This window comes from Nannospalax galili, unplaced genomic scaffold (genome assembly GCF_000622305.1).
Source record: "Nannospalax galili isolate Female #2095 unplaced genomic scaffold, S.galili_v1.0 scaffold1050, whole genome shotgun sequence".
NCBI lineage: Eukaryota > Metazoa > Chordata > Mammalia > Rodentia > Spalacidae > Nannospalax > Nannospalax galili.
The window spans coordinates 445,481-458,911 of record NW_008329037.1 but is presented as its reverse complement, the minus strand read 5'-3'; the positions used below and the strand labels follow the sequence as shown (position 1 = coordinate 458,911).

Genomic DNA, 13,431 nt, shown 5'->3' with positions numbered 1-13,431 from the left:
TCTTTTCATTGTATTCGTTCATGTAATTGGCACAGATGTGTCCTAATTCGTTGGAACAAATGCCTCCATCAACTAAGCCACATCACTCTTTAACAGTCATTTACTGTGTGTGTGTGCTAGACCACATGGAAGAGTCACTCTATCTACACCAGGCTTTTACTTTTCTATTTAAAGAATGACTCTGCAGTACACAGACCTGTAGAAGCTGATGCAGTGGAAATCACGGGCCTGACGATGTGCTTCCCAGTCCTCTGAAGAAACAGTCTTTCTTCATTTTATTTTATTCCTCTTCTTCTAACACACCGTAAGAATCAATGAAACTTAGAAATGGCCTTGATAAACTGGGCATTGGTGGTACAGCCCTGGAACACCAGCCATCAGAAGACTAAGGCAGGAGGACTGCTGAGAATTTGAGGCCAGCCTGGGCTACATAACGAGCCTGTCTCATTCTTCCACCATAGCCTCCTTCCAGCATTCTGTCTCTCTACCCTTTACTGTCTCATCTATAAAATGGCAAGAAATTTGTAGATTGAATGCCTATTTTGCAAAAGTAGATGGTCATCTTAGTTTTCTAATTTAAAATTAGCTTAAAAATACTCAAGAGAGTATTCAAGTTTTGAGAACACACATGATGTGATTTCTGGGGTTTTATGTGCTAATTTCTAGGTTGGAACTAGTTGTATATTCAAGAATCAGATTTGGAGTACAGTATTTTCCATTCAGTCTAATAATTTCCTGTTCTGAATATGTTCATACCCTCTCTGAGTGTGTGACTTATACCATATTCTTTTTAAAAAATATTTTATTTATTATTTTAATTTTATGTGTATGAGTGCATTGCCTGCATGTATGTGAGTGCACCCATGTCGTGCAGTGCCACAGAGGTCAGAAGAGAGCTTTGGAGTCCCCTGGAACTGGAGTTAAGGACGGTTCATAGTGGCCATGTGGGTGCTGGGAATCGAGCCTGGGTCCTCTGCAAGAGCAGTCAGTGCTCTTAACAGCTGAGCCATCTTTCTAGCCCCAGACTTATACCATATTCTTTAGGAAGCACGGCACATCAATTAAACGAATGTCAATATGAAGCCAAAGAGGAGTGGGACATTGCTCACAATCTGTGCACAGTCTGCTCGCTTCCATCCTTTATCACGCACACGGACCTTTGTGCATATTTCTCTGTCTAGCTCACATCCTGTTAGAGGCCCCCAGCAGGCAGCAGCTGGCCTCTGCCATCCCTCGGAGCCTCACTGCTCTTCACACAGCTTGTCCTCCAGCTCCACAGGGTTTGTACACTGAATGTATCGACTACACAGAAGACACGTCCCCAGCACACACCTCAACCACAGTTTCACAGGGATTGAACATAACAGAAGGAGCAAAACAAACCAAAAAACCCATGAAACAACAGCACCAACAGTGAAATGCTTTAGATGAGCAGACATTTAATAAGGAATGCTTCAAATACCAAGATAAAACTATGTTTTATGCCTGCCCCACCTTGCCTCCCTACTCTCCCCATTTCTCTCTTTGAATTGTATTTTGAGACAGGGTCTTTTCATGTAGCCCTGGCTAGCCTAGAACTGCAACTCTTCTACAGTCCAAGTTCTCGAAATACAAACACTCATACCACCCCAGGCTTCCCTATCATGTCTATGAATGTTTTACCTTTAGATTTGTTTCTGTTTTTAAGACTGTGAAAGACCTACTCAGTGGAGGTTAATGTTTTCTGTTGCCAGGTCGTTTGAAGAACCTGAAAGAACTCAATGTGAGTTTCAACCATCTGAAGAGTATTCCCCCAGAACTGGGGGACTGTGAGAATCTAGAGAGACTGGACTGCTCTGGCAATCTGGAATTGATGGAACTCCCCTTTGAAGTAAGAAATAGACATTTTTGCCCCGTGACTTACTTTTCTTTAATTTATGACACGGAATGGTCTATATTATAGGAAATCTTTATTAACATCCAAGCCATTTTCTTTTTCTTTTTTAAGAGAGGGTCTTCCTGTAGCCCCAGCTGTCCTGGAACTCACTATGTAGACCAGGTCTGTAAGAGTAAAATGTAAGTTGAAATGGAGACCCCAGTATGTTCTATATTCCAGAAATGTGGGGTGGATATCTCCCGAAAGAAGCTAGAAGTGCTTAGAAGAAGCCTCAGAGTTAGGACATGTCAGCTACAAAGAGCACGGCTGGTGGTGTGGGATGCCCAAGCTTGTTGGAGCTTACGTTATAACATCGCTCAGTGGCGGATGACGGCACAAGGGTACAGGACGTTCTGTGTGGATTTAGGATCTGGCCTTGCTTTGCAGCCTTCCTTTTTTGCTACGCCTCCATATTCCCTTTTATGCACTAGTCTATTGGAAGTGCGTAACCTACCCTCTTTATTTTATTTATTTAGTTAGTTTTGTCCTTTTAGAGAGGGTCTTCCTGTAGCCCCAGCTGTCCTGGAACTCACTATGTAGACCAGGTTGGCCTCTCTCTCACAGAGATCCACCTCTGCCTCTGCCTCCTGAGTGCTGGGGTTAAAGGAGTGTGCCACCACACCTGACTGTCTCTCTCTTTTTAAAAAAGTTGTCAGGTTGATTTAGGCTTTATATGGAACTGTAAAGAACTGCCAAATAATTCTGAAAAAGGATGAAGCTAGAGGGCATATACTGCACAATTTCAAAGCTTATTATAAAGTCACAAGAATCAAGTCAGGATAGAATTAACATAAAGATAGAACAATGGAACAAAATTAAGATTTTAAAGCTAAATCCCTATATTATATTTATGCTAAACTGATTTTTCAACAAAGTTACCAAGCAAACTCAATGGGCAAAGGACAATCATTTGAAGAAAAAGTCCTGGGAAAATTAGAACCCTTGCCTAATTCCATATACATTATGACATAAATGAAGAATTTTAAATGCCCTAGATGAAAGAAGCCAGAGTTAAAAGACTGTTGTATGATTTTGTTAACATGAAATTTTCAGAAAGATAAAGTTATAGAGACATAAAGTAGATTCCTATGTGACTGGTAATGAGTGAGAACAGAGAATAACAGCAGTGGGAAAAGAAAATTGGGGCATAGATCACAGAAGCATCCCCAAACTAAATTATGGAAAACTGTATATTTATGATCGGTGGATCTGATGGCATGTAAATTCTACCCCAGTAAAGACTGGGGATATAGAAGAACCTGTAGATCAGCTGATGAGGCTCCTGGCCAAGTGCAAATGACCTACAGCTCTTGCTTAGACTAGGGTGTGAAGGGAGAATAATGAGCAGGGGTCAGATACAGAATATTCTCAAATGGGGTGGTGGTGGGATCAAGACAGATGAGGATGACCTAACTCAGCTCCAATCTGAACATCCCAGTGGACTGGGGCAATTTGGAGAACAGCTCTGAGTAGGATATGGCAGCCTCTGGTTGCACCTGACCAGAACCATTGTCAAGCACGTTCAGGGTGAGACGTGTAAACAGTGGAAGCAGCTGCTGCCTCCCATCCAGCAGTGCGAAGGGAAGGAAAAGAACCTTCCTGTGAAACGGTAATTGCTAGCCAGAGCCTTGTGAGAACTTTGCCAGATCCAGCATTTTTTACCAGCAGTGTGGGCCTTTTTTCTCCATCTGGCACAAGATGTTCCCTGAGTTTTTTTTGATGATAAAAAACTATTTACTTTAATCTGTTCTACATTATCAGAAAATTATTTAAAATCATTTTCTTCATGATAGAGAAAGAAAGTAATTGATACTCTATCAATTTAAGTGCATCTCTTAAATCCTATGCGCAGGGCCACTTCAGGCAGTTATGAGCATATGAAAAAAATTTACTTCCTTTATTTATAACTTCATCATAGTACATAAATAAGTTAGGATCTTCTTTTTATTTTATTTATTTTTTGTTGTTCTTTTTGAGACAGACCCTATAGCTCCAGCTGGATAGACTCTCTATGTAGACCAGGCTGGCCTTGATCTCACAGAGATCTACTTGCCTCTGCCTTCCAGGTTCTGGGATTAAAGAAAGGCTTGTACCATCACTCCCAGTGCTTACAGGCTTTTATTTATTCTTGTATCCCTTGTGGTCTGAACAGTGCTCAGAAAGTGACATGCAGTGGGTACTTACTAAATATTTGTTGAATGTGTCAGTGGATGGATGATCATAGATGGATTTAAGAAATTCAAGAGTGCTTGCCCAGCATGTGCAAGGCCCTGAGTTGGATCTAGCACTGGGAAAGAAAAACGTTCAAACAATATATATTTATTTTTGGTCTTTTTGAGACAGGGTCTCCCTGTAGCCCCAGCTGTCCTGGAACTCACTATGTAGACCAGGCTGGCCTTGAACTCACAGAGATCCGCCTGCCTCTGCCTCCCAAGTGCTGGGATTAAAGGCATGCACCACCACGCCCAGCTCAAACAATATTTTAAAAAATATTTTTGACTTTTTGTGCATTTCATATACAGTTTTTAATCAAATTTAGACTCCCTCATGCTCCCCCAAGCCCCCTCATCCCCCCAACCCTCCCCACTGGACCCCATGCATTCTGTCATACATGTTAAGTTCTATCTGGTCAACCATTTGTATCCAGATGTCCTTAGGTGCAAGTTTATCCACTGGAGTCTAGTCAGCCTATCTAGAGATCTTAAGGAAGATCTACTTTCTTTTACCCAGTAGTAATGAGTTGCCAACAGTTCCCAGGCTAGGGCCAGCCGACCACCCATTTCCGTTGCTCCATGCTGGGCTCTTGTCTGATTGAGCTGGCATGGGTCTTGTGCACGACGTCCTAGTGCCACAAATTCTCATGAGCAAGCTTGCAGTGGCCTGAAAGCCTCTGCTTCCCTATGTTCCAGGACCGACCCTGGCTCTTACAATCTTTCCACCCCTTCTTCCACAATGGTCCCTGAGCCATGGATGAGTGAGGTTTAATACAGGAGTCCTATCCAGGGAGACACCCTCTGCAGTCTCTTATTCTCTAAAACTTGGCCAGTTGTGGCCTTCTGTGTGCATCCCACTTTGTTGTATGAGGAAGCTTTGCTGGTGAGAGTTGAGTGATTTTATCAAATTTTCCTCCTTCTTCCACATCTGCCTTGACTCCTTGCCACTTAGCACTTCTAATTTAACCTTTCCATCTAGCATTATATTTGGGGCTCTTAACCTTACTTCTTCCCAACTCCAGTGCCTCTGTTCATTTTGAGTCCTCTGGGGTAGTCAGACTGGCCCAGCCCAGCTCTCCCTTCTCTGTTAGGCATCTCCGTGTTTGTTAAAATCGTCCTGTTTCCATGAGGAAAGTTTCTTACAAAACTAATGGATAAAGTTCTGAAGTTGTAGTAAATGAAAACAGAAAGTAGAATGGGAAGCTGTAGAGAGCTAAGCCTCAAACCAACAAGAATTCTGAGACAATGGGAGAAGTAATGAAACTCCCTCACTGAATGTATGTTGTTTGTGTGGATGAGAGCTCTGTTTATTCTGACTGAAAGCCTGAGGGATATATTTTGAGCTGTAGAATGCTGAGATTTTCAGACAAATACATTTTCCAGCATATTTTATGAATGGTTTGCTTTGCCATTGATGAAAATAAGTATCAGGGAAGTTCCTCTTCACAGTCAAGGAATCTCTTTCCTTGCTAGTTTAATGCCTCTGTGATCTACTTTATTCTAGGTCACATGAGACTTGGGGCTGGGGAGATGGCCGAGCATTTAATGGCTTACTTGCAGAGGACTGGAGTTTGAGTCCCAGCACTGACATTGGTTGGCTCACAACCACATATAACTCCAGCTGCAGGGGATCCGATGCTTTCTTCTGGCCTCTGCGTGCATGTGCATACACACAGGCACATAAAACTGTTATTTTCTTTTAATAGGTTATTTTACAGCCTAAAAATGCATTTGCTGCATTATTGTGAAAAGAAAAAAAAGAAGAGGGATGAATGGTGACTCACTTGTGATTTTTTAATTGAAATTTTGTGAATCTATTTTGATCAGATTTAGAACCCTCTCCCCTGTCACTTGTGATTTTTTTTTTTCCTACTGATTTGACACTACTGGCAACCCATTCAGAAGTCTTCAACTGGCTTATGGGCACCCAGCGCATCTCTCTGATGGTTCATCATCACATCACTGTCTTCACATTCATTTTTCAGAATTCCAGACAAGAGCAAAATTAGAATGTGACTATTCAGTAGGATAAATGCGACCCTTTGTCTCACTAAAGCAAGTTTGACAACACAGAAATAGGATTTGTAGTAAGCTCAAAAAGCACAAGCCCCTGCTTCTTTTTCCCTGTTGCCTCTACTACCTATTGGTCCATCTTACTATTTCTAATACTTTTGAAAAATATGCTTTAAACTTTTAAAATTACATTTCTTGTGTGTGTGTGTGTGTATGTGTGTGTCAGTGTGTATCTGTCTGAGGTTATATGTGGAGGTCAGAAGATAATTTTCAGGAGTCAGTTCTCTTTCTGCCATGTGTATCCTGGGGTTTGAATTCAGGTCATCAGCCTTGGCGGCAAGTACCCGTATTCACTGAGCCATCTTGGTGGCCCAAAAATGTGCTGTGAGAGGTAGCTCTGATTTTATTCGTGGATTCTTAAATAAGTTGGTAAGAAAATAGCTTCTCTTATGATTCACAGTAACACAAATCCAAACATCCAAACATGAAACACTTGTTCAACTTCATTCCAAATTCATAGATTTGTGTTGAAATAAAAATATACCTCCTGCCAGGCATGGTGGCACATGCCTGCACTCTGGAGGCAGAAGCAGGCAGATCGCTATAAGTTTGAGGGCCAGCCTTGTCTACATAGTGAGTTTCAGGCCAGCCAGGGCTACATATTGAGACCCTGTCTAAAAAAAGAAAACAAGATGTGTGCGTGTGTGTGTGTGTGTGTGTGTGTGTGTGTGTGTATCTCCCAGTCCCCAATCCCAGTGTATTTCAGTTGGCCCATTACAGACAATTATTGTGGATATAAAACTCAACAGTAGAGCCCACCCCTGCTTAATTTTGGAGGTCTGACAAGATCAAGGATCAGGTGCATTCAGTGGAGATCCTGATCATTTTCCTGTCACTTGACCCATCCAAACATGGGTTTCCTTAATGTTTGTTAACGTCTGTTAACACAGTCCTTCCCATGCCTCTGTGCTCTTTGAGACTTGTACCTTCTGTTTCCTGTGACTTTGCACATGCGGTTCCTTCCTACCCTCCCACCTCCCAAGAAGCCTCAGGACATACTTTGTTCTCCATGAAATCTTTTCTGGCCCCTGACCCTTACCCCATCATACTGCTGGGCAAATTAACCTTTTATTTTTCTATGTCACCAAATATTACAAGTTGGAAACTTGCCATGGTGTTTGCTTCATAAAGTTGCATTGCTTATTTATGAAGATGGACAGTCTTTGAAGGCAGCTGTAGTGTGCTATTTATTTTAGCATCCCCAACATGAAGTACAGTGAGGGATCCACAGCAGTAGATGCTCCAAAAATACACACTGGATTGATCTGCTTTGCATATATTCACAGACGCCTTTGAGGAAGAAGGATTAGTCTAAAAACTATTAGTTGAACTTAATTTCCCGTGCTTACCAGGTGTGTTACTTACCTGTCTTGCTGCAGCAAAATACCTGACAGAAGTAACTTAAGGGTCTCAGCTCACAGTTCTGGGGTGCTGTCCATCATAGTGGGGAAGTCATGACAGCAAGAGTGAGGCAGCTGCTCACATCACATCCACAGTCAAGAAGCAGAGAGAGATGAATGCTGATGCTCAGCTTGTTTTCCTTTTAAAATACTCTATTTATTATTTTTACACTTTGTTTTTCAATTTTATGTGTATGAGTGTATTGATTGCATGTATGTGAGTGCACCCATGTTGTGCAATGCTGCAGAGGTCAGAAGAGGGCTTTGGAGTCCCCTGGAACTGAAGTTAAGGATGATTCGTAGCCTCCATGTGAGTGCTGGGAAACGAACCCAGGTCCCCTGCAAATGTATATAAAGGCACCCATGTCATGCAATACCTGTGGAGGCCAGAAGAGGGCATCAGATACTCTGGGACTGGAGTTACAGACGGTTGTTAGCCGCCGTCTGGGTGCTGAGAACAGAACCTAGGTCTTCTGCAAGAGCAGCCAGTGCTCTTAACTGCTGAGCCATCTCTCCAGCCCCATTGTTTTTCCTTTTTCTACAGTCTAGGACCTCAGCCCAAGGAATAGTGCCACTTATATTTAAGATGAGTCTTCCCACCATAGTTAATTTAATCTCACAGATGTGCCGAAAGACTCATTTCCTTGGTAATGTTAAATCCTATTAAGTTAATAACAGAGACTAACCATCATGCAGGGGTAATTAGAATATTCTCTTCTTCCTTTCTAGTTGAGTAATTTGAAGCAAGTTACATTTGTAGATATCTCAGCAAACAAGTTTTCCAGTGTCCCGATCTGTGTCCTGCGGATGTGTAACTTGCAGTGGTTGGATATCAGCAGCAATAATCTCAATGACCTGCCACAAGATATAGACAGGTAGCTACATGCATTCTGAAGGTGAGGTATATGAAGGAGTTACTAACACCTTAAGACTGTTAACATTTTAAATATGCTAGCACATGAATATTCTTTGAAATCAACTTATTTTCCGGAGTTATTTTCCTAAGAAATTATAGAATAAGACAATTTCCAGTGTGCATCACACATATAGATGGATGCATGCATTTGGACCTGCTGAACATTTGCAGTCATTGTCTTCATGAACTTTAATTTGTTTCAGGCTATTTTTTGTTGTTTTTGTTTTTTGAGACAGGGTCTCACTATGTAACTCCGGCTGACCTGGAATTCACTATATAGATCAGGCTGGCCTTGAACTCACAGAGATCCTCCTGCCTCTGCCTCCCGAGTGCTGGGATTAAAGATGTGAGCGATTATACTATGCTTTAAAAAAAAAAGCTTTTCAAGATTTATTTATTTTGTGTGTGGAAGAGTGCACAGAGGTCAGAGGATAATGCAAGGAAGTTGGTTCTCTCCTTCTGTCATGTAGGTCCCTGGGATCAAACTCTGATTGTCAGGCTTGGTGGCAGGCATCCTTACCTGCTGAGCTACCTCTCCCATCCTTCCTCCCCACCCATCTCTCTTTCTTTGTCTTTCTCTGTCTCTTTCTCTTTCATTTTGAGACAGTTTAGCCTCAATGCATACACCACCACAGCCAGCTTAGAAGAGATTTTTGTTTTTCTGATTTTTGAGATAGGGGCTTGCTATGTCGCTCAGGCTGGCTCATAACCCACAAGCCTCTTGACTCTGTTTTCTGAGTGCTGAGATTACAGATATGAGCCACTTGACTGGGCTTTAGTCTTTCATGGAATGACATTGTTAATTTTACTCTACGTAAGTGGAAAATAAAATTTATTTAGTATAGAATAAAAACTACTCTGTTTAGAACATCAACTGGGAAAATTTTCGTTAATTTTTAAATTGACTTATACATAATCTTTAAACAGAATTGGCATGTTTAGCTATGCTTTCAAATTATATCCTTTTTTTTTTTGGTCTTTTTGAGACAGTGTCTCCCTGTAGCCCCAACTGGCCTGGAACTTGATATGTAGACCAGGCTAGCTTTGAACTCACAAAGATCTACCTGCCTTTGCCTCCCGAGTATTGGGATTAAAGACATGTGCCACCATGCCCAGCTCCTTGTAGCTATTTTATGTTTAAGAATAATTACTGTGGGCTAGAGAAATGGTTCAGGGGGTGTCTACTGTGTAAGCATGAGGACCTGAGTTGGCGCCCCAGCATCCATGTAAAAACCACCCAGTCTAGCCAATTGATAAGCACCAGGTTCAGTAAGAGACCCTAACTCAAAAGATAAGGTGGGGACTGGAGAGTTGGATCAGCAGTTAAGAGCACTGGCTGCTCTTGCAGAAGACCCAGGTTCAATTCCTAGCACCCATATGGTGGCTAACAACCATCTATAACTCCAATCCTAGGGGATCTGACACCCTCTTCTAGCCTCCGCTGTCATTGCATACACAGGTACACTTATATACATGCAGACAAAATGCTCATACACATAAAATAAGAATAAATAAATACATAAAATGTTTTTAAAGTTAAAGTGGAAGAGCTGGTAGATGGCTCAGTGGTTAGGAGCACATACAGCTCTTTCAGAGACCCAAGTTCAGTTCCCAGCACCCATGTTATGTCAGGAGCTCACAGCCACCTGTAGCTCCAGGTCCACGGGGATCTGATGCCTCTGGCCTCCTTGGGTACCTGTACTCACATGGACGTACCCACACACAGACACATACGAGTACACATAACTAAAAATAAATTTTTTAAAAGAAGCCGGGCATGGTGGCGCATGCCTTTAATCCCAGCACTCGGGAGGCAGAGGCAGGTGGATCTCTCTGAGTTCAAGGCCAGCCTGGTCTACATAGTGAGTTCTAGGACAGCTGGGGCTACAGGGAGACCCTGTCTCAAAAAGGCCAAAAAAAAAAATTTTTTTTTTAAGGAGCAGGAGCAGAGCAACAGTGGATGACACTCAGTGTTGACCCCTGACCTCATATGCATGTGACAGATGAGAACATGCACACATGCACACACACACACATCACTATACACACACACACACACACACATAATAACTTAAAATGTAAGCTTCAAAAAATAATTATTTTACTGAAACATGTAAGATTGACTGACTGATTGATTTATGCCACCCATATTACCAGGCTTTTAGTTCTTTTGATTTATGTATATGAGTGCTTTGCCTGCATGTATGTAAGTGTACCACATGCATGCAATGCCTGCAAAGACCAGAAGATGTTGGATCCCCTAGAACTGGACTTACAGATGATTGTTAGCCACCATGTGGGTGCTGGGAACTGAATCTGGGTCCTAGTGCTCTTAACCACTGAGCCATGTCTTCAGCTCCTTATTAGACTTTCATAAGGCAGGTCTGGAGAGTGGACTTGGGTTTAATGAATGAAATACAATCTCTGGCCTCCTGGAATGTGTACTCCTACTTACCAAAGGAGCATAAGTAAACTATCATGACTCTCAGACCAGCAATGCCCTCCTGGTCCATGTGATATATACCAGTACCTCCAGGGTTAGTGAGACTTAGTGGGAATAGTTTGTTTGAAATGGAGAAGAATTCTGTGAAATTTTTGTGGGGTTAGTCAAGATTTTGCAAGCGAATGAGAGGAAAATCTGGAGGGAAGTTAGAATTAACTAAATACAAAATAAAACATATTTGAAACACATTTTGTTCATTTCCGTTTTACTCTGTGGCTTCCCCCCTGCTTTAATGTTAAAAAGTATGCGAGAAGAATAAGCTGTACAAAAGAAAATGTCGCTTAAATCGGGTTATTCTTATACTAACTTTGCTATGGTTTCCTTCCTTGCTGTGTTAATCCTGTGAAATTCAGGAGACACTTTGAGGGAGGGAGTTTGTTGATTTTTTGAGGCCCCGTTGTGCCCTGGTGTGTATTGTACAATTTATTTATATTGTTGCTTAATCTATGTCTTGAGTGGATGGTTAAGTCAGTAAAAACTAAACTATATAGAGATATATGCATATATTAAAACATCACATCACCTGGCACAGCTTTACTTATATAAGATGTAAAGTAAGTTCGTGGTTGCCGTACACGTCACAGGTGAACAAACAGAGCAGGCATTCCCTGCCGGAACGCGATTGTAGTTCACTGTGAAGCAGAGCCTTTGTTCTGATCCTGGACTTCTCTGTAGGCTGGAGGAACTGCAGAGCTTCCTCTTGTATAAAAACAAGTTGACCTACCTTCCTCAAGCCCTGCTCAACCTCAAGAAGCTCACCTTGCTGGTCGTCAGTGGAGACCATTTGGTGGAATACCCAACAGCCCTCTGCGATGCGCCCACAACGTTAAAGTGAGTAGACAAGAGCTCCCAGGACTGGCACCCTCAGACACAGGTGAGAGCCAGCAGCCTCCTGTCAGACTGCTGTCTCTGAACCAGATTAGATGGTTCTCGGACTTCTGAGAACTGGACCCGGCTTCACTTTCTACAGGCATTTGGATGTTTTTGTTGTTTACATGACCTGAGGAGTTAGAGCTCAGACAGTTTTGGGTGCTACTAATGCTGCTTGCTGATGGAAGGCATGGGATGGGGCAGATGCTGGGCCCCTCATCTGCCTCAGCCCTTAGCCTTGTTATGGACAGGCCCAGCCACTGTTCAAGGAATGCTCCTGTTTGCCTCATCCTTTTGACTTCCTTTAGTGAACCCAGAAACCATCCTAAGAAATGAAAACCATTCATGTAAAGGTGATGCAGACTCCAATCTGGGGTGAGAAACTGAGGGGTCTTGTTTACTCCCAAGCGTAGTTGAAAATCCCCAGCTCCATTTTCCCCTAAGACCACTCCGAGGCAGGCAATGAGTTTCTTAACACAGTCTGCTGAAATCTGGGGTCCTGGGATTTCCCCTAACATCGTTACCCATCTGTAGCTGGGAGAGGACTCCCAGAGGTTTCACACCAGGACGATATGGAGGACAGCCATCTTCTCTCTGTGTTCACAGACACACTGGCTGTGAACCAGTTGCTTCTTAAACTATCACTGCAGGGAATAAATATTTCCCTGTGGCTCCCAGTTCTTTAGCTAGCCAATGCTCACTGTTGGCCTAGGGTTAAAACTTTTATCTCCCTGCCTGTGCAGTAAGAGAGATGGCACGCAAATACAGAATGGAGCTAGTGGAAAGAGAGACCAGTGTCACGCCTGAGTAAGCAAAGACTAATAAAGGTATAATTCCCACCCGGCCCTGCTCCTTCCACTGGTATGGGTCTTTGCTCTCCTTGGGTATGCTAGGAATGGTGCTTGGGTAAGAGTCTGCTGGTGAGAGGGTAGCAGGACCCAGGCCTAGGGCCATTTCCACATTTGGGCAATTGGAGCAGTCTTAGCAGTGCTGCATCCATGAGGGGTAAAAGTATTATCTAACTTAAATAATTTCAAATGATCTAATTATAGAACTTGGTAGGCTAAGAGAATCAGATGAAAGCACTTTGAATTAATAAAGGTTCAAGAAAAAGACTGCACACAGTTTGCATTAAAAGCTTAATGTTTCTTGGGGCTGGAGAGATGGCTCAGCAGTTAAGAGCACTGACTGCTCTTGCAGAGGTCCTGGTTTTGATTCCCAGCACCCACATGGCAGCTAACAACTGTTTGTAACTCTAGTTCTAGGGGATCCAATGCCCTCTTCTGACCACAGGCATTGCAGGGCACATGTGCCCTTACATACATTCATACAGATATAATCTAAAAAATTAAATTTAAAAACGAAGTTAATGAGAAAGGATATTGCCAAATGTAGAGAAATGAAAACATTAACTGTAATTCTGTGCTAAAAATCAAATAAGAATTAATTTCTAGAATCCAAAAATAATGAAACCTGAGATAGTGTTGTGGCTACTCAACAAAATCAATAAATTCTCCTCTTGACTCCAAGCTAGATGCCAA

General features: G+C 42.4%; 1 protein-coding gene across 1 annotated transcript in view; it reads left to right on the top strand.

Annotated features, from left to right (window-relative positions):
* Lrrc2 (leucine rich repeat containing 2) overlaps window positions 1–13,431 on the top strand; it is a 31,512-nt gene that overhangs the window by 12,888 nt on the left and 5,193 nt on the right. The window contains exons 5-7 of the mRNA XM_008830488.2: window positions 1,734–1,870; window positions 8,331–8,476; window positions 11,696–11,851. Coding sequence (XP_008828710.1) covers window positions 1,734–1,870; window positions 8,331–8,476; window positions 11,696–11,851 — 439 coding nt within the window. The remainder of the gene's footprint in view (window positions 1–1,733; window positions 1,871–8,330; window positions 8,477–11,695; window positions 11,852–13,431) is intronic.